Source organism: Phoxinus phoxinus (genome assembly GCF_949152265.1).
Source record: "Phoxinus phoxinus genome assembly, chromosome: 7".
Classification (NCBI taxonomy): Eukaryota; Metazoa; Chordata; class Actinopteri; order Cypriniformes; family Leuciscidae; genus Phoxinus; species Phoxinus phoxinus.
In genome coordinates this window covers 16,550,855-16,572,840 of record NC_136882.1, presented here as the reverse complement: position 1 = coordinate 16,572,840, position 21,986 = coordinate 16,550,855, and the positions used below count along the sequence as shown (strand labels likewise).

The following is a 21,986-nucleotide window of genomic DNA, read 5'->3' as shown; positions in this document are numbered from 1 at the left end:
AAAAAAAAGTTTGTGCCCAGCCTTAATTTTAATATGAAAGGCTCCAATTTAGAGCGGCAAAGCGATTATGCGCATCCCGTGCGCCGAATGATGCACTTGAAGCAACGCAAAGTCACAGCGCGCTACATTGAAAAGTTCAAAGCACAAAGCGAAGAGATATTTGATGCTTCGTGTATTATATCTAATCTATGCAACAGTTTGAGCAGTTTTAAATTTCAGTTACAGTGCGCATGAAGAAGAATTCATAGTGCTCTCTACTCCAGTGCTGTAATCTTACAGACACCCGGGAGAGAGGAATATGATTTAGAATGCGCAATAAACTCCAGCAAGATAAAGTAATTTAATGCAAACCATAGGCCTACATAGACCTTTATCTACAAATAAAGTATAATAATGGGAACTTTGATCTTGGAGAGAGTGTCATCGTATTACTGACGTAGCGGTCGTAACCGAATGTGATGCGCTGTTTGAATGCTGAATGGAGAATGACTGAGGAGAGATGAGTTTCCATTAACTTTAATTTAACGACTTAAATATAATTTTTTACCTCACATTATGCTATCGAATGACTTTACAAGTCTTGGAATATAGTGCACAAAAACGTTATGGTACTTTACATGTTTTTTTTATGCCGCAATATATGCACAATATCGGAGCTCACTGAGAAGCTGCAGTCGTGGCGGGAGGATTTTTGGTGTGGCGGCCCACCACGGCAGAATGAATGTAGCGGAAACACTGGAGGTACATTTGAATACAGGTGCATTCATGCGTGTATGCATCCGTCTATCTGAGAATATTAGGAGTGTAACTTTTATCACTTTCTTTTTCACAGTAAACTATCCATATCATAACTGACTACTTGCTCTCTCTGCATGGATCCATGAGCGTGCATGGCCTTCTCATCTGGAGTTGTGTTTCTCCTGTTCATTTCTTTACTCTCTCACTCAGTTTCAGATGCGCCTCCCCCACCTCCCCCTTCAGAAGAGCCGGTGTTTGAGGAGACACAGAATCCAGCTCCTCCTGAAGACTGTGAGGAAGGAGAGTCTTCTGTGGTGGAGTACAGTGACCCTTACGCTGAAGAAGACCCACCCTGGGCTCCACAAACTTATCTGGAGAAAGGTACACTGAAAATATTTTGAAGATGCTGGTTAGATTAATCTCAATCCTATTGGCTAAATAGGGCATAACAGCACACTTCACAGTGATGTTCATGAGGACATTTTAATGTGTTCGGTTAAACTTTATTAGGTGTCTTTAGTGCTTGCATTAAAAAAAAAAAGATTGTTAGGTAAATGAAGATTGTGTTAATGTTGGATTGCAAAACACTTGTGCTGCTATTGAGGTGGGAAACTGGTCTAGTGGGTTGAGGATAAGTAAAGGAAGGGTCTGCAGTCTAATTATAGATGTAATTACAAGCAGGTATTTTTTAAATAGAAGTACAAAATATGTGCATTGTAACAAATTATTAATTTAAATGTTAGTACATGCTATTTAATAAGGGTGTCACGATTTCGATTTTAAATCGAAATCGACCGAAATTAATTAACAATCTCAAACTTCGAATTAAAAAATGTAATCATCAATGCTGCCACGGCCCATGGCATGTCCGGAAAAAAAAGTGCTGCGAGTCAACTTCTAAAGTGGGTCGCACGCCGGACGAGAAGTGCACAACACCATGCCGCGTCCTGGCTATGACAATCGAGGTATCGCACACCGGACGCGCACTCAGTTTATGGCCAGCAATATTTTTATGTTTAAGGACATTATGGAATTAAGATCATGTCTGTACTATGTTATGATTGTTGCTTAGTCAGCAGTCTGAGCCGTTGCTGGGCGCCGCGGACAGACGCCGGTGTGTACACTCATAGAGAATAATGTGATTGAACTTTAAAGACGTGGCGCTGCGCGACGCAAAATATTTTCGTCCGGTGTGCGAACCACTTAACTTAGCTACAGCCAGTCAAAAGATAGCAAGGCAACTGCAGATGCAGGAGAGTAGACTCATCGACAGAACTTGAACCCCTTCCTCTTTCACTGAAGGTGCTGGTGTGGAAGTATTTTGGATTTCCAGTGAGTTATGTTGACAACGTTCGCGCTTCAAAAAAGCCACAGTTTGCAAGTTCTGCTATGTGCGTGTACCATAGTCTTCCACTGGCAGCACGACTAACATGGCAGGGCATCTCCGCAGGCACCACAAAAACATAATTTATCTGTTAAACTTGAATTTCATCTTCTGTGAAGAAGAATGCAGTTACAAAAGAGAAACTAGATTGCAGGTTATTTTCCAATTGACTGACGATACAAGTTGTTGTTACATTATGTTGTTAATAAATGTTTTAAATTTGACAATGTAGTGTGGTACATTGCGAACAAAGGTCAGATATTATATTGCTAAGAGTCTAGTCTAAAAATGGTATAGCAACCTGTGCTTTAAAAAAATTAAAAAATCGAGAATCGTGACACCCCTACTATTTAAAAACTTGTTATAAAGAGAGACCTCAGTGTTGACATCACCATGATTTGTAAAAGGTGGGTGTTAAATGGCACTGATAGAGTATTATCTTATTTACAAGTGAAAACAATTAAATTAGCAAAAAAATATAATAAACACACTAGTGTTAATTTCGTTAATGAAATCTATGATGAAAAAAAGCTTGTTGACGACCTTTTTTTCTATGACTAAGACTGCGGAAGAAGCGCAGATGATCTGAAAACACCAACAAACGAGTAAGCTGGAGTTCAGCGATCTCCATTTTAGACACTCTGTCATACAGCCAGTCTGTGTTTCTTCACGAGCCACTTGTGCTGTTTGCTGCGACTAAATCTGTGATCAACTGTAAGAAATCCAAACATGGATCTCGACTATATTTGTGTGAAAATTGTGTTTTGCTGTTGTTTTAATAGAAAAACATTAATGTAGTTTGGAATTATTGGATTACTAGAAATTAATTTCTGAGAAATTCTTCTTGTTTGACTAGTTTTCAGAATGTAGAGAGTGTTAATTTATGGTACAGCCTATAATAAATCAGGAAACTAGACGAGTAAAATAAACCATGCATATGGGTTGACATTCTCTTGATTTGTGCCTATAGGTGAAATTCAATTATCCTGATGAAATGTAAAAATATATTTCTCAAATGAAAGCAATCGTCGTGAGATATTTACTTGACTAAATATGAAAGCTAACAAAATGAACACAAACACACAAGTGGTGGGAATGTGTAGAATTGTGAATGATGGGCACTCAAATTTCTGCATGGGTCAGTGGTAACTTGCCGGTCTCTTTGTTTTTCCTGCTTTTAGTGGTGGCAATCTATGACTACATGCAAGACAAGGAAGACGAATTGTCTTTCCATGAGGGGGCCATCATCTATGTAATTAAAAAGAATGATGACGGTTGGTATGAAGGCGTGATGAGCGGTACTACGGGACTCTTCCCTGGAAACTACGTTGAGTCCATCATGCACTACACTGAGTGAGCGTGTCCTATGTCTCTCTCTCTCCTCCACCTCTCAACGCCCACCAGCGCTAATCTTACACTGCAGAAGAGTGCATGTGTGCATACAAACCATGCTAATAACAGGCTGTGCTCACAGACGAGTTCTGCGACTGAAAAAAAGGACGCAATATCAAGATGAACATCCAGATGTTACAGACCACACTTTTGCACCAAGGACTGAGAGAACTAAAATTATATAAATAAAAGCCAATAACATGTTTACTTTTACCTTGAATGAAGGATACAGCGTTTGGAGTTGTGGATATGCATAAGCTAGATTTGGAGTGGGTACATTTGTATTTCATAGCCTTGCCTATTCCACAGCATTGCAGTGTTTTGGAAGGCAGCACTGGGGCTGACTGATGTCTCTGAAACGGATTTATTTTTTGAACGGCCCGAGGTGGGTTCATGGTGTTTTAAAGTGAAGTCACGTTCAAAAAGGGAATTCATTACAATCGTATTTTGAGGAAAAATGAAAGTGTGGCACTGAACAGAAAAAGTGAAAATTGAGAAATTGCTTTGTATTTATTTCATGTTGTGACAGTTTATTTTTAATTTGTCTCAGTAAAGTGTTTATTTGAATAATTGTTTGATTTATATCTATACTCTCCCATCTAAGAGAATCTGTTTCAGCCAGTTTGTTGAAATATTTGTGCGACCAAAGTATAATTTGTGTCTTTGCAGGGTTTGTCTCGTTTGCATAAAGGTCTCACCCTAGGTTTAACTTTTTTTTTAACCATCATTAAATATTTCTTACATTTATGGATCACTTTATACATCTTTCCTTATGAGACTCAGTCAGCCCTACCACACATGCAGTACTAGACATATCTAATAACCTCATGAACAGTTTTAATTTTTTGTTTGTTTTAAATATTGTGCAGTGAATGATGCTAACCAATTGGTTATTATTTGTTAAGTGTATGTAGTGCCTCATAGACTGCATGCTTAATAAAAATAAAACAAACATTTTTACATTTCATTTTTTTCTTATTTTATTTACAAGATTCCCACATTATTGGAAAGCCTGAAATATCAGAAAATTTTAAAGTGTTAGTTCACCCCAAAAATTACAAATTTGTCATTACTCACCATCATGTCGTCCCAAACCCGTAAGTCTTACGTTCATCTTCGGAACACAAATGAAGATCTTTTTGATGAAATCGGAGATATTTCTGTCCCTCCATTGACAGCTACACAACTACTACTTTGACGGTTCAAAAAGTTAATTAAATTAATTCAGTCATAGTTTTGTGTCCAAATTTTCTGAAGCGATCAGATTTAATGTAAGATTTTATTCACATTTAAACATTGATCAGCGAACATAAACTGAAGCTCAACCGAACCTGCCTGACACACGAGAACAAACCTCATTGGTTCTTGCTGACGCTCAAACGTGCTGCGTAACACGAGAATGAACCTCACTGGTTTTCGCACATCAAGCGAACATGCTTGAGCTTCTGTTTACCATATAACTGATGTTTGAGTTGTTGAATGTTTATATGTGAACAAAAGCCTAAATTCAATCTGTTCATCATATAAAGCAAATTTGTCTCTTCAGAAAATTTGGACTAACCCGCTCAATTCATATTGGATTTGATGTGTTAAAAGGATGAACGAGTCTTATGGGTTTGGAACGACATGGGGGTGAGTAATTAATTAAATCATTTTAATTTTTGGGTAAACGAACTAAGAAACGTCCAAAAAAATGTGGGAACCCTGTATTTAATTAGTTCCTCATTCTGCTTTTGTTCTTGATCCTTCTTATACCCAGTTTAAGACTTTCATATGACATGGACAATGTCTAAACGTTATAGCTTTAATCTGGGTGCTCTATAAATGTTTATATTAAATATATTGTGACATTTTGTAATGTTATTCAAAAAGTGTATAAGCTACTATTTGACAATCACTGATCTTTTTTCCCTCCTGCTACTAAAACAGTTTTCCATTTTGCAGGACCTAAAGTCATAGACTCCATTGTGTTATACCTCCATCACGAATCTGAATCTTATGTAAAGAACAGATGGAGGTTCTTTAAAGCAGGGTAGAGCCAGGTGAGCGAATCCCTCCAATAATACCTGGCAAAATGTGACGTTCAGATGGCTTAGTTTAAAAGCACATCACTGCAAACAGCACAGAGAGATGACAAATATTTATATTTTAACATAAATATAGTGATTTTTGTAATCGATCAAAGCCCATTAACTCAATATTCTTGTGTGCCAACATATGTGTATATAACTAAATAAAAGTATGAACATCAGTATTTCCATTTGTGAGGATGAAACTAAATGTGCAAGATCTCTAAATGTGAACCTTTTCCTTCCCGTTATTAGTAATTTTCATGTAAATTGTGCCCGATCGCTCTAAAACGGCACATTTCAGTGCTTTCTTAAAAGACAGCCGTATGGGTCCAGACACAAAAGTGAAAAATTGTGTTGACCATAAGCTTTCTGTTTTTGACTTCTTTCCATACTGTTATTGATGAATGTGGTAAGGGGAGTTTATAGTGAAATGTCATCTCAGATGGAGTTGAGCTCAGTGTTTGGGATACACGCCCATGTTCTTTTTCAGACTTACGTAACTTGGCAGTGAACAGGGGTCCAGATGGCTTGAGACGTACGTAAGAGTGCTGGAGGTTTGCACACTCAGACGCCCACAGGCTGTTCGCTGCAGAGACAGAGAAGAAGAGCAGTTATTCTGCTGTGACGGTTGACGCTACAACCACTATATCTTTAACATGTTTATATCTCCTGTGGATTTACTCCACATCTTTATACAGTTATATACATTTTTATTATTATTCTGAAAGGATGTTGTAGCTATATGTACAGCAAAAATTGCAACACACAAAAAAGTGAATGTTTGTGTGAAAACTGCAAATCAAAGCTCAGTTCTGTGAAAAGTGTCCCTGCTGTGAGAACAAGATATCAAATGAGCAGTGCTGTTTATCAGAAGTTTGGGGAGAAAATGTTTGTCAGTGTTTGTGTTTCTCTAGCAGTGGTTTTGTATGTTTATTTTTTATCAGGATAATGTTAAAAGAATTACATTATTGTCATATTTTTGCTATAATCTGGGGAACAAGAGGAAATCAACTAATTAAAAAGTGTGGGAACCTCTATTTAATATTTAATTCGTTCCTCATTACGCTTTTGTTTTTGATCCCTCTTATACCCAGTTTCAGACTTGGACAATGTCCAAACATTACAGTATAACTAGTGGAAAAAATTGAACTATACTAGCATGCATTCAGATAAGAGTTTACTATACTAGAAAAACAGTTCCCAGAATAAGGGTTTTGTTCATAAACATCAGGTTGGCAAATGCTGTCATGTGTTTTTTGTTGTAATTTCACACAAGTGATTAATTATATGTCACCTATAAAACCTTTAACATTTTGTTTATTTTATGATCTGTTATATATATATATATATATTATATAGGCTATGCTAGTGTATATTCTTTTTTTTAGTAGCTAGCACTTAATACTTGCGACAATATTTCAAAACACTTCACACAGTGAGCACATCAGTCTATGTGGGCTAAACTGTGGATCATTTATCATTTCTTTGGCATAAATACATTCAATGACAGTATAATATAAAAAATATTAAAGTTCAAATTCTAACAAAACAGCAATATGCCATATTGCTACAGTTATACCAAATCTAAAAAATGAAATACTTTCAAAACAATCAGATTTAGCTGAACGCCTGCACAGTTTGATTACAATTATACAATTCAGGAATAATTTTGTACTGTAATGTAAACATGGACCATGTAATGCAGTGAATGCTAAACAGTAGAGAGCTGTCATTTCTTTTTGGAAAGAAATTGTACAGAAGAAATAATTGTACAAATATATAAATATAGCTGCAAGCAGCGATTACGGGCCCAAGCCGGTGGCACCGCCACCCTGGTGCCTTTAGTTACACTAAAGGCACCGAGGTGGCGGTGCCACCGGCTTGGGCCCTCCATCGCTGCTTGCAGCTATATTATATATATATATATATATATATATATATATATATATATATATATATATATATATATATATATATATATATAAAAAGCCGCCACCCCGTTGCCTTTCGGGTTCCTGTGCACGACGGGCAATAACGTAACCCCGCTTTGACTGTCGAGAAGAAGTCTGCTTTAGAGCTTGTATCAGTGTGAGTCTTTCTGCTCCCCTCCAAACACACACAGAAAAGGGGGGGCTGTCTGTATGTGTGCCCTCCCTCCCTCCCTCCCTCCCTCCCTCCTCCCCCCCACACACACACACAGAGAGAGAATGGCAGGGGGATCTCTGTCAGAGAGAGACAAAACCACATTCAAACCAAAATATCTGACTTCCTGTTGGTCGGAGCTAATGACTGTAAATGAGAAAGTTGTCCGGATCGATAAGCACAATATACAGACCGAGTTTTGTGACTGTAGGTAAAAATAACCCCACCACTTTAGTCAAAAGTATCTTGAAAGTAACACACTTCCTGCTACCAGTTGGTGGCGCTATAACTTTGACTCACAATAGTCACATCCATGTGATCGCCCTCTTACAACAAACACACTGCTGAAGTTTCATCAAGATCAATAAATGTATGAAGACGTTATAACACATTGTGTTTTTCTTTTCTCGCCATAACTTCGTTTCCTCGCCACGGCCAAACCATTCGAGATATCAAAAATCCGTCCGCAATTTAGCGTCCTAAATGTCTTTACTTCATGCTGACCGAGTTTGGTGGCGATAGGATCATTTTTCTTGGAGGAGTATATCAAATTCCAGGGGCATGCGTTTTCATACAACCCATAATAGCCGACTTCCTGTTGGACTGGCGTAAAACTTAGAGCACGAAAGTTGTTCGGCCCGATGAGATCTATATGTGTACCGAGTTTCATACTTGTCCATATATCAAACACGCTTGCATGAATAAGTGTTCGAATCCCATTCCAGGGGGCGCTGTTGAGCCCCCATGCCACGCCCAGGTACCAGCTTTAGCCCGGCCCTGATGGCCAGGGGTTCTGACCTGTATGCAAAGTTTCAAGAGTTTTCGAGCACGTTAAGGGCCCCAAAAGTGCCCGAGAAGTCCCACACAGTAGAGAAAGGGTTAAAATAAAGCCCCCCTCCTCTCTCACACACACAGACACTGAGAGAGACTGGCAAAATTCCCATCAAATCACATTCAAACCAAAATATCTGACTTCCTGTTGGTCGGAGCTAATGACTGTAAATTAGAAAGTTGTCCGGCTCGGGGAGATAAATATAAATACCGATTTTTGTTACTGTAGGTAAAACTAATACCCCATTTTTGACTAAAGGTGGCGCTACTGAGCCCCTTACCACGCCCGTTTCTGAAACTTTGCATAAGTGTACTAGGCAATAAATGTAAAGTGTCTGTCGAGTTTCATGCAATTTTAAGTATGCTAAGAGTCTCAAAAACTTTAAAAAAGAATATTAAAGTTTGATGCGTTGCCATGGCAACAGTATTTAAGATATCAATAATCCTTTCACAGGTCCACATCTGCCGTGTGTTTACATTATACAGATGAAGTTTGAAGCAAATCGGTAAAAATAAGAGGGTGATTTCAAAGCATTTTGAAAGTGACACACTTCCTGCTGCCAGTTGGTGGCGCTATAACTTTGACTCACAATAGTCACATCCATGTGATCGGCCTCTTACAGCGAACACACTGCTGAAGTTTCATCAAGATCAGTTAATGTATGAGGATGTGATAACACACTTCCTGTTTCCAATATTCGCCATAAATTCGTTTCCTCGCCACGGCCAAACCGTTCGAGATATCAAAAATCCCCTCGCAATTTAGCATCCTCCATGTCTTGACTTCATGCACACCGAGTTTCGTGGTCATCGGATGAATTCTCTGGGAGAAGTGTTTCAAATGCCAGAACATGCGTTTCCATACAGCCCATAATAGCCGACTTCCTGTTGGACTGGCGTAAAACTTAGAGCACGAAAGTTGTTCGGCCCGATGAGATCTATACGTGTACCGAGTTTCATATTATTACATGCAAGCGTGTTTGAGATATGGACATGTTTTTGAATCCCATTCCAGGGGGCGCTGCCGAGCCCCCCTGCCACGCCCGGGTCCCAGCTTCAGCGCGGCCCTAATGGCCGCAGGTTCTGACCTGTGTGCAAAGTTTCAAGAGTTTTTGAGCACGTTAAGGCCCCCAAAAGTGCCCAAAAGGTAGTAAAATAATAATAATAATAATAATAATAAAGAAGAAGAAGAAGAATAATAATGCTTAGAAAAACAATAGGGCCTTCGCCTTTTCAAGGCTTGGGCCCTAATGAATGCTACCAGTTGATAGTGTTTTTATGAGGACAAACTTAGTTGGGTGACAAACTTTGCTAGTGTTATGGAAGAATGAGTTGATTTAAGACATGATTTAAGACATGAATGAAGTGTTTTGGTAGGTTTAGTGCATTTTGGGTGGGAAATTTACTGCTGTGCCAAGTTCAACGTTGGTAAGAACTGTGTGAAGGGTTTTGGAAAAAACAACTAAGTGACCTAAGTATTGAGAAACCTATCATAGGCTAGCAAGTGTTAAAATAAATAAATCAATAAATTGTAATGGTAGGTTCCGCTGTGACAAACTCACCCATATAGTGTGAAAAATATATATTTGTACAAAAGACAGAATATGAATACTGAAATGTACACTCATTTAATTTCATTATTTATTTGTAGAGCACATTTAAAAACAACCCATGGTTGACCAAAGTGCTGAACAAGACAGAATAATCGAAACAGGGATAATACAGTATAATAAAACGGCAAAAACAGATAATGCAGTTTACAAGCAGTAGAATAAATAATACATTGCAAAGAAGAAAAGAGAGACGGTTAAGATTTAGAGAGCGCGTTAAGTATCCACATTAAGAAAATGGTTTTTAAGCTTCAGTTTAAAAGAGGCAAATGACGATACTGTTCTGATTGATGATGGTAGGCTATTCCATAATTTGGGGCCTGCTATTGCAAAAGCTCGGTCACCTCGATGTTTCAATCTTGATCTGCGCACCGAGAGCAATCCAAGGTTACTAGACCTAAGAGACCTGTATGGGTTGTGGAAGTGTATAAGGTCAGCCAAGTACCCTGGTGCTAGGCCGTGTAGTGATTTAAAAATAAAAGCTAAAATACACTCAATAGAAGTAGCAAAATTAGGAGTGTATCGATTTCATATCACAGAGAACCAAGAATATACCAGGGAGGCAGGGACCACACATAATAGTGATTTAAAAAAAAGCTTTAGCCTAATTTTGTTGTTGTTGGGATAGGTGCTCAAAGAGGGAAAAATTACACACTAAAATTGCACACACAAAATGAAGTTAGTACACTGTAGAGCAGAGGAGCTGGGTTGAAGTAGAACATCTTTAAATTACTTGCATATTTATTTACCATACCCATACACTCAGAATAATGAATGGGAATGATGTTTAATATTTAACAGATTTCTTGAAAATGACCAATTTACAAAGAGTATTTTAGCATCAACTACTATATGCTATCATGACCACAGGCAACAAGCAGCTAAAAAATGAAACACTGACTGAGCATGCTTTAGATGTCTATAAAATAAATAACCATTCTTACAACTAATATTATTTAGATGCATTTACACTCCAATTACAGTTGCATTATTCAATTGTACGAGATTTTAAATTTCCCATTTTGAATATAAATATGAAATGGAAAAAATAAATAATTTTTTTATGATAATTTTCTATATGAAACCAAAACCGCCAGTAGATGGCGGCAAGTCTTAATAAGGGATTCAAATATTCGTCGTTGGTGAAATTTATTGAGAAAAACCCCTAAATGTGTTATATAAGCTTACGGTTTATTGAACTGTTGTATTAAAACATTTGCTATCTTCCTGATATTCTGGAAAACAGCACTTTCGCTCGAGAGATAATTTTGGTCAGGTGGCATTTCCGAACTTGCACGTGTGCGACGCCCACGCCATTTAACGCTTGTTGCCAGGCTATTGCCTAAGTTAGACTGGCTCTATGTCGATATTTAATAGTGGTTTAATTTGACAGCAATGCAAAACAATCCGGAAACTTAAGATAAACCTATCGTTACCTCATGAATGCCGCTCCGCTCGATTTGTGTTGTGGCCATGACTCGGGATGCGCACTGCGCATGGGCTCGTGCTGCGAGAGCCAATGGGTGGAGCTTGACGACAACATAATGGGTGGAGCTTAAAGGTCAAGTCCAACCACACCCATATAACCCTAGGTCAAGGGATGGAAGTATCTATGAGTAGGCCTACATCAAGGCAAGCTAAGACGGGTTTCTGTGTATAGTCATGATTATTATTGCACATTCGACATCGTATAATGTCTTAAAGGGGTGGTTGAGTATGATTTCACTTTTCTTACTTTAGTTAGTGTGAAATGTTGTTGTTTGAGCATAAACAACATCTGTTATATATATATATATATATATATATATATATATATATATATATATATATATATATATATATATATATATATATATATATATAAATATATAAAAATGTATATATTTTGAAACGTTGTCCATGTTTAGCATGGGAATCCAACTCTTCAACAGTGTAAAAAAACTAAATAGCATAATCGCAGAGCTGCTAACACACGAGCTCTGCAGCAGATCATTTGCATTTAAAGGGCCAGGCACACAACTGTGCGTTTTTGCAAACCCTCAAAAAGGTGCTACTTTAACATGCTATATACAAATATCTGTGGGGTATTTTGTGCAAAAACTTCACACATACACTCTGGGGACATCCGAGATGTATTTTACATCTTGTGAAAATGGCATTTTACCACCCCTTTAAATAATACACAGATTGATATTTTTATATTTGCAATGTAGGCTACACTAGCTCGGCTACTGTTTAAAAGTTTGGGGTTAGTATATTTATTTATTTTTGAAGAATAAATTAATAGCCGACTTTAAGGATAGATTAATAAAATTTATCAAAAGTGACAATTTTATAAAATATTTATATTTCAAATAAATACTGTAGCCTACTTTGGAATAGTTTTTTTATCCTTAAAAAATGTTTCATGGTTTCCTCTAAAATATTAAGCTGCACATTGATCATTTCAACTAATATAATAATAAGACATTATTAGTTATTAACAGGTAATAATTTATATGTTAAAAAAAATAAGAAAAAAATATATTTATATTTATGTGTAGGCTAATGCAGCCTCATGAATCCTCAGATAAAGTTTTTTTTTCTTCAAAACATCTTTATCTGCATGTTACAGCGATCTCTGGAAGTTTTTTTTTTTTTTTATAATAACAAAACATAATTTACATACAAGAGTAGGCTACATTTAACCAAATATGTCCTCAGATAAAGTAGTCAAGCAGTTTCACATAGTAACCTACCGCCCTCTAGTGGTTATATTAATATAATTATTATAGTCAACCAAGCCATAATGTGTAACCCTTACAATTGGTAGTTCACAGAAAAATCTGTCATTATTTACTCACACCCACATGTCATTCCAAACCTGTATGACTTTCTTCATTCTGTGGAACATAAAATATATTTTGAATAAGGTTTCTATATAGTTTGGGTTCACATTGAATTCCATTGTATTTGTTGCCCATGCAAAATCAATGGGAACTATCCCTTTAACACTCACTACAATAATTATTCACAAAAAAGATCATTCTGTCATTATTTACTCACCCTTGTGAGATTCCAAATCCATATCTGTATGGAGAATACAAAAGAAGTGTAAAGAAGAATGGTCACACACATTTTTCCTTGCACACTCAACAACAGCATAGTGACATCTGTCAAGCTCCAACGTTCATTATTGGCACCAATTTGTAATAATTATTACAGAAACACACCAGGAAAACATACATAGTTGCCTTTTCAAATGTGGACGTTTTGTTGTAAGACAACTCTTAAGTCATTACTGTCTCCCTGTGGTTGTTGCCGGTCAGACATAGCCATAGGCTACCCTTCACCAATATCATACTAACATATTCTCACCTTTTCGTCACTTTCTCAAGTCTACGGAATCGTGCTCGAGTCTTGTGCGTGTTGGCAGCTGTCATAGCTCCTCTGGGCATCAGCTGTATTGCTGATTCAGCTTCAGTCGGGTCCAGCTCAGAGTCCAGCAGTGAAGAGGTCATTATCCGGGGCACAGGACGGGCCACTGGGCTCTTTCTCTCCAGGGGTCATTCTATGTCAAGGAGAGTTAGACTGTTCCAGATTACTGCTTTGATTTCATAAAATGTGATTAAAACAGACCGACCGACCTCTAGTTGATGCTTTAAATAAAGCAATGACATTTGTTGAGCTTTAATCAAGATGCATTTTCACCAATAAAATAATATTATTATATCTCTGTGCACATTTCTGTGGTAAACTCACATGGACGGCCTGTTATGAAATTAAATGTTTAGTAGTTAATTGCTGTGGTACAGCCGTAATATGTTGAGTAACTTTCTACCAAAGGAACATTCCTTTACAGTTTAATAACTCACAAAAACTTGTGCAACACTTAGGTGTATATTTGTACATTTTAAAACCGTATGCATGTATTATAAAGAGTTTGTCCGTAAATGACTATCATTGTAAATCAGAAGATTTACCATAATAAGCTTTTAATTGTATGATAAAGAACCATCAAAATAACAAGAACTTAGACAACATTCTGTGTGATTTACACATTTATATTGTTCATTTTAAATGTAACAGACATTTACTTCCCCATTTTTTTTAAACTAAAGGTTCCTGACTTTAAGAAACAGCATTAGCTCTGTACTCCTACCTGTAAAGTTGTCTGTTCCTACTTTCATTGCTCAGACTTTCAAAACCAAAGGATTTTTTGGAGATGTAAAACCAATAGGTACACATTTTCTCAACTTACGCATTCAAGTTTGCTAGATGGATGAGAATGAGAGTAGGCACACAGTGATTTTTTTTTTTTTTTGCATTGAAAGTCAAGCAAACTTGACATGACACCTTTTATTTTGTGGCTATGATCCTAAAACCCAACAAAGTGTGCAATTTTAGGCAACCATACAAAGGAAGCATGCATGCTAGATTAATGTCTGTACATTTTGACATTGCCGTGACATGAGTGAAAGATGTTTCAGATATGTGACACATTATTACAGCACTGTGTGTAGACAGAGGTCAAAATAAGGAGAACGACATCACTTCCTACTGTGTGCTTCACCCATGCAGAGCTAACGCACATTGATAAAGTCAGGAACTGCAGCTGTATGTACAGATAGATAGCAATGTAACCAATATAAACAGACAGCACATCCGATTCCAGACACAGACCAGTTCCTCAAGTGGTAACAGGCTCATTTTCATCCTCGTCTAACATTTGGACATCTTCATGAAAAGTAAGGGTCCACAGCGACACAACATAACAGATTTATCAATAACAATAGCCGCGTTTCCATTACCCTTCAAATTGCGCAAATTGAAATTGCGAATTGAAAATACGCTCAATGGAAACACGTCAATTTCGCAAAAACTCTCATTTATCGCAAAAAAGTTTTTACGCTCGCATGAGGAGGTTTTTCAGCCAATTCGAAAAAGGAATATTTCGCAAAACTGCAATGGAAACAGTTTTTGCGCATTTACAGTCACCTGACTTAGAAGACGCGGTGTGTTTGGGGTCCGTGTACGCAAATAATAATAATTATCATCATTAGCCTATAACATAGGCTACATATTTAGATGAGGCTTTTATCCAAAAAAAAAGGAACAAACCAATTCGTCAAATGTCATTCATAATACGGGTTAGACAATAATAATACAGAGCTGAGATTATCACAAATAAACACAATATTTTGACGCATATCTAAGGGTATGTGTGGAGTGTGGAGCGCGCACTACATGGCACGGAGGCGCGGGCGTGAACATTTTCCTATTAACAGTGAAACAACTTAATATAGCCTACTCTATAATTTCTGGTCATACAGAAAATAATAATACATTATTTGTAACTACGTTTATTTGTGTAAACAATAACAAGAAAATGTTGTGCTTTTGTAGGCTAAAATAAAATAAAACAATCAGGCGCGTTTTCATGATCTCCGTGAACTGGAGCGCGAGAACTGAAACAAAATATAGCCTATATGTAGCTAAAGCTTGAAGTGTCCACTTTAAAACGAACAAATTCGAATCGAAAGCTATACATTTTGTTCTGATTAAGTAATCCGTATGAAAGGTGCATTTCTCTCTAAAAGCGCATCTGCTTAACAGCGGAGATGGAGATGTTTTTAGCCGAGTTAGAAAACAATAGTTTAATAATATTAATGGCTCTTTCTTATTCAGCACTGCGGGAAAATGTCAATTCCAGGTTCTAATTTGGCCTTAGAAAACCAGTAAAATCAACAAGTTTTCCATATTAATTTGTGAATATTTTACATGTTTAATAAAGGGGGAAAAAGTCATTAAACAAACATCTGAAAATTCGTCGATATTTACTTATTTGCGCAGCAGTTGGTGTAGCCAGTTCAAATTAAAATTGTGGTGTTCAACTTTGCGTTTTAAAAAGACAACCGTTTATTTTTCGTTTTTCAATTACGGGTTTAAAAAGGAAAAAACGAATGGACACAAAAGCAGCCTACATCGTTTGGAATAGGAGACAGAGTTCTTTATTAAATTCATAAAAGAAACAATAATTAGCCTATAGGAATACTGGATTCTAAACTTCAAAGAAATGCCACAATCAAAACCTCAGCGCAGAAATGAGGGTGAAAGGTCCGTGTACGTTTTGATAGTTTGTTTTTTCGTTTGAACCAAAAAACAAAATAACGAGAAACCACCTTATTTTCGTTTGTCGTTTGAAACCAAAAACAAAGAAACGGTAAAAAAAGAGCCGTTCTCCCGTTTTTGGTTTCTGAATCCAAAAACGAAAAACGACTAAACCAAATACAAATAACGGTCCGATTTTGGTTTTTGGAAATTCCTTTTTTCATTTCTCCGTTTGAAGATCGCCTTAAAAGAAAGATAGGTTGGCCACGTGACCCGAAAATAATAGTAAATATAGCCTATCAAAATAAAAGCCAAGCTTTTAGAGCGGTCATAATATGCAGCACCAACGTTATATACCAGAGTAACGTTGGAAGAAGAAAAAAATTAATCAATAAATAGGCTTATATAAACCAAGCTTAAATAAAATAAGCAACAGTAGTTTATTACAGCTATCTATATTTAAAGCTTATAAAAAAATACTAGGGAATCCTGTCCGTTTGAAAGGCGCATAGGCTAAATTACAGCGGAGATGTATGGAGATATGTTTGCAGGCAGCCTACACTGATTTAGAAAAGACGAGTTCATTAATAAACAAATAAAATGCTTCGTTATTTTTTCAGACACGTTTATTATCATTAGCCTACTTTTGCCGGTGCTTTGTGGCAAGTTTTGCATGCGCTTGAGCGCGGAATAGCCTACATGCACCCAGGATTGAATAAACGCGCGATTAGTCCTAATTGCTTAAATGAATGACTAGAAAAATCTTTAGTCTATCTATGGCAACTCTAATCAATAGCCTACATTTAATATTTGACATTAAGTAGTCAGCTCTTTACATTAAATTAGTTGAGTACGCATAATTAGTGAACTAATAAAATAATAAAATAAAGTTTAAATTAAGATACTGACCATTATATATAACATTGCTTATTCCACCAGACAAAGGACTTTTTATAAGGTGACCGTTATAGACATGTGAAGATTGTAGGCTGTATCTTGAAGATTATTGCATTGTATTGTATCTTCTGTTATAAAGACGAAGATTTACATTTCGTTAATTTAACAAAATAAGAACACAATGTTGTAGAAAATAAACAACTTAGGCTGTTTTGTTAGATGTGTTTTGTTTAACTATATCTCTAGGTAATATAGCCTATTAACAAAAATAAATTATATAAAAAAAAACGTATAGGCTAGGCCTATATAAATATATTTTTAAAAAAAGGGCGTCATTGATTAATTTTGCCTGATTGGGGGCTGCTACTATTTGCTTTTAAAGCTTTTTGAACGTAGATGTATGATAAAGACATGATAGGCGATCAGTTTTATGTGGATAAATCATAGGAGATAAATGCATATTTTGTATGACTACATGTCCTTAGGGGAAAAAATAATATTTATGTGACAGCAATGCGTCACCGTAGCCTACAGTAGGCGTCTGAATATTTTGTTATTTTTCCACCATTACGGTGGAAACCACAATAAATATTAATTTAATTATATAATATAGCGCTAACAGTAACTCTGCACACACAATAAGTTCTTAACCTATATTACATACCAACTGTATTGAACCAAACAATGCGCTCATTAAACGTGGTGATGTGTATGGCTATAGGCATGATATTAAACCACTGTAATAAACTACTGTTGCTTATTTTATATAAGCTTGGTTTATATAAGCTTATTTATTGATTAATTTTTTTCTTCTTCCAACGTTACTCTGGTATATAACGTTGGTGCTGCATATTATGACCGCTCTAAAAGCTTGGCTTTTATTTTGATAGGCTATATTACTATTATTTTCGGGTCACGTGGCCAACCTATCTTTCTTTTAAGGCGATCTTCAAACGGAGAAATGAAAAAATGAATTTCCAAAAACCAAAATCGGACCGTTATTTGTATTTGGTTTAGTCGTTTTTCGTTTTTGGATTCAGAAACCAAAAACGGGAGAACGGCTCTTTTTTGACCGTTTCTTTGTTTTTGGTTTCAAACGACAAACAAAAGTAAGGTGGTTTCTCGTTATTTTGTTTTTTGGTTCAAACGAAAAAATAAACTATCAAAACGTACACGGACCGTGGTTCAAACGAAAAAACAAACTATCAAAACGTACACGGACCGTGATATTTCGTTTGGAATAAGGGTCTTTCCCTGCCATTAATGCTTGGATAACACGTACGTCTCCCTCCATTAATAATAATAATGTCTAATGCGGTGGCTGTGAGATTATATAAACCAACGTCCGCTGCCGTGATTTTTGGAATGACTATCGCGAGAGAAAAAAGGACGTTTTAGTCGCATAACATCGGTTAATGGAAACGCCGTCATTTCGCAATAGTTTTGTATCGATATTTCGATAAAAGCGCAAAACATTTGCGCAAATCTGTAATGGAAACGCGGCTAATGATAGTTGTTTTTTTTTCTTTCTTTTGACATTTTAGTGGAAGGTTTAAAACCATTTAAATTAAACATGGAAAGTTTAGTAGAATACTTCATTTAGAATGTATGCTACACCAATGCAATTCCCACATCGGGATTTGCACATCTAATGACAAGCAAGGTAAACGTTATTACCAGGCCCTCACTATTTTTCTGAGAGTGGATCAACCAAATCACTCAGACAAAATGCGCGCACGCACACACACAAGCATCGGTTCAACAACCCTGATTTTCTATTCACGTTTAACGTTTACAGTCAAGGGTTTCAAAACTAAACTTTAAAATAAGAATATATTTCAGGTATTAAATAATTTCATATAAAAAAGTACAAGTTCCCTCCCACCCCAGAGTTCCACATATATATTTTATCATACATATACATTATCCCCTTTCCTCACAGCAGTGTCCATGCAGTACCTATAATAACGTCAGTCTCATTTTCTCAGAATTTTTGTATATCTGCTACACTTAATAGCAAAGCGACACAAACACGCAGAGAAGCTTATGTTATAGATGGTTTGGCTTTTTCATATTGTGGTTATAATCTGGGGTTAAAATGAGTATTATTTTAATGCAGCCGTTTCAGCCGTTTAAGATAAACAGAGTGGAAAAGGAGAGTAGCATATCCGTACTCGGCATATGTCCTGACTACCAATCGCTTGTCAGTTTAGTGTTTTGGTCCCGTTTGGGTGGAGCCGGCGGAGGACCCCGCCTTAATGTTGCATAGCCTGAGATGTTGGCGCTCATGTATCCGCCTTTTTTCTGCTGGCCCAGCAGCAGCTCTGGAGGAGGGGGCGGAAGGGCCATATCGTCCATGGTGGCTACTGGCTCCAGCTTGGCTGAGATTCGTGAGGAGGTGAGGGAGCCATGTCGAGTCATGGACTTCCTTTTGAGAGTTCTGTTGAGGTCTTCCAGGAAGTTGGGCTGGATGGACAGATTGGCCTTGGGCGAAGTTGGTGGGATCTGAGAGTTAAAAGAGGACAGAGGCATCTGTTGAGGAGGTGGAGAAAGGACAAGTTGTTCGAGTGGGCCACTGCTGCGGCGGTGGTGCATAGTCAGAGGCGTTGCTTTCTTCAAGGAGCTCTGTTTCCATGAGGATGTGGAGGAGTTTTGGGGTTGAGGGTTCACCACGGCCACTTTGGGAGCCCCAGTGTGCAGTTCTGACGGGAGAGGTGGAGGAGGCAGGAGTTCCGAGTCTGGTGGCGGAGGGGGAAATTCACACTCCGGAGGAGGAGAGGGGAAGTCTGAGCTGGACTGGAGATATTGACCTTGCTTCCCCTGGAGAGCCAGAGGCAGATTAGCCAAGTTGATCTTGCCTGGTTTTTGTGGTGCCCGAGGTACTGCAGATGAGTCCTTTGAAGGCGATCCTGTCGTAGAGGATGGAGTTGAAAAGGAACTGGGTGGGGCTTGACTAGTTTGGGCAAACATGCTGACCAGATCCTCCACTTTCTTGGACTCCTGGTACTCAACAGAAGAGGAGGCCTTCACGCTGGAGTTGCGCTGTGGGGTTGGAGGGGGCTTCTTCCCTCCTGAACCAGTAGAAGAATTTGATGATGTTGATGGGGACTTCTTGATTGGTGATCCCACCTTGCCAGAAGGCTGAGGGGCAGGAGGAGGGCTTGGAGCAGGAGGTGGAGGGAATTCAAGGGTACTCTCTGGTGGAGGTGGAGGAAATTCAGGAGATTGTGGTTGAGCCTGTCCTCCTGGCTGCCATTTTGGTTTGTTTTTTACCACGGGAGGAGATATGGGACATTTGGATCCATCAAGAGTGTCAGGGAATTGGTTTACAATCTGCTTTACAAGCGATTGGGTGGGAGAGATGGGGGCAGATACAGATGAAGCTTTGGAAGAAAGGCTATATTGCTTGGGAAGGGTTGGTGGAGGTTGATTGGGACTGTGACCACTGGACAAGCTCTGCTGTTTCCTCATGGTGACCGGAGGAGTTGGAGACAGAGAAGGTGGCAATGGGGAAACGGGGGAAATGCCATGGCCAGGTTTTGGAGCCGTTTGGGGTGGAAATACACCAGTGAAGGTTTTAGGTGGGGCAAGTGGACCTGACTGCTGAGGCGGCAGAGAAAAACACTCTGGAGGAGGTGGTGGAGGCTCTTCATCTAGCTGGACAGATGAGAAGTCATAGGCCATATTTGGGAACTTCTGAGCTAAGAACTGCTGGAGCCCATTGGTGCTGAGGGGAGGTGGGTATTTTAACTGTTCTGGGGGTGGTGGGGGAGGCAAGTAGCCATTACTGTGTAAGTGAGATGGTGGTGGCAGCTGGTCTTCCTCTGGAGGTGGAGGGGGAACGTAGTGGGGACTGAGAGGGGCGTGCTTCAACACTGCCATGGCTGACCCTGGCACTGGCATCTCTGGAGGAGGTGGTGGCGGTGGGGGTGGAGGAGGACTGCTGTCAGTTTCTGCCAAATTATTCATACCAGGTTTGAGACACTGTGGGGGTGGCGTAGGGGGAATAGGTTGCTGCTGTACTACCAATAAGGGGGTCTGTTTGTAATAATTTTGAGCCTGGGAGATGTTGTGCAGCCTAGCAAGGGTGCTGTATTTAGTGAACTTAATCGGGGTGGAGTGGTGCGTCGGGTTAGGGAGCGGGGGAGGTGGTGGAGGCGGTGGTGGTGGAGATAGGGGTGAGGAAGGAGACACTGGGGACACACCACTGTAGCTGCTACGAGACTGGATAGACTGGGGTAGTTGTAGAGGGTAAGAGGCTCTAGCAGGGTGTGTTGGTGGGCCATCCATTCTCATCTGTGGATATGACAAAAACCATTCAATTAGAACAGGAGTATGAATGCGATTTTTTGACATTGATTTAACATTTTTGTGAATGATACGTAGGTATTAGTAGTGTGCAAGAAGATATTCAGCAGACAGTGCAATTGACCGTTCACAAAGACCCGCCCCCTTTAGTTACTGTTGCTATGTCCGACAATCTACACCGCTCTCACTCTACACCCTGTTCTCACACAGTAAAAAAAATAATACATCGCGGAGAAGAGAGCACACTGACAACATGCTGACAGACAGGACAGAGCAGGTTACTTTTAATTTGAAACAAAGTCTCAACTTTCCTATTTGGTAATTTTTTTAAGAAATTGAAACAATAAATATAGTTTTGTGTCTCTTTAATGAGTCTGACAGATCGCTGTAGAGCCTCAGTTAAAGCTGCTCGTGAACCGATCATCTCTTCCTTCTAGTTAATTTATAGCTTCAAATAAACATGAATGAACATAAGAAGGAATGTTGTTTTAAGCGCGGAACAACGCCAGTACACTTTTTCAA

At 38.3% G+C, this 21,986-nt stretch overlaps 2 protein-coding genes and 1 long non-coding RNA gene across 21 annotated transcripts in view; 1 reads left to right on the top strand and 2 right to left on the bottom strand.

Annotated features, from left to right (window-relative positions):
• abi2a (abl-interactor 2a) overlaps positions 1 to 4,476 on the top strand; it is a 32,024-nt gene extending 27,548 nt beyond the window's left edge. For 15 of the 16 annotated variants that reach the window (XM_079617544.1, XM_079617541.1, XM_079617540.1 and 12 more), the window contains 2 exons: positions 949 to 1,119; positions 3,304 to 4,476. In XM_079617544.1, the coding sequence (XP_079473670.1) occupies positions 949 to 1,119; positions 3,304 to 3,479 (347 nt within the window). In that variant the 3' untranslated portion in view covers positions 3,480 to 4,476. Of the gene's footprint in view, positions 1 to 948; positions 1,120 to 2,684; positions 2,728 to 3,303 lie in introns of all 16 variants that reach the window. The other variant, XM_079617552.1, reaches the window with a different exon arrangement.
• LOC307001269 lies at positions 992 to 11,687 on the bottom strand. Its single transcript, XR_013798195.1, has 3 exons — positions 11,606 to 11,687; positions 6,083 to 6,172; positions 992 to 1,124 (listed from the first exon to the last, which is right to left on the bottom strand). It is a non-coding gene; the product is annotated as an uncharacterized lncRNA (long non-coding RNA).
• Positions 11,688 to 13,219: 1,532 nt separating this feature from the next.
• The window catches only part of raph1a (Ras association (RalGDS/AF-6) and pleckstrin homology domains 1a), a 79,561-nt gene continuing 70,794 nt past the window's right edge, over positions 13,220 to 21,986 (bottom strand). The window contains exons 15-17 of one of the 4 annotated variants that reach the window (XM_079617535.1): positions 18,670 to 21,452; positions 13,527 to 14,943; positions 13,220 to 13,238 (exon numbers count right to left, since the gene is read on the bottom strand). In XM_079617535.1, coding sequence (XP_079473661.1) covers positions 19,347 to 21,452 — 2,106 coding nt within the window. In that variant the 3' untranslated portion in view covers positions 13,220 to 13,238; positions 13,527 to 14,943; positions 18,670 to 19,346. Of the gene's footprint in view, positions 13,239 to 13,526; positions 14,944 to 18,410; positions 21,453 to 21,986 lie in introns of those variants that run through there. The other 3 variants (XM_079617534.1, XM_079617537.1, XM_079617536.1) reach the window with 3 other exon arrangements.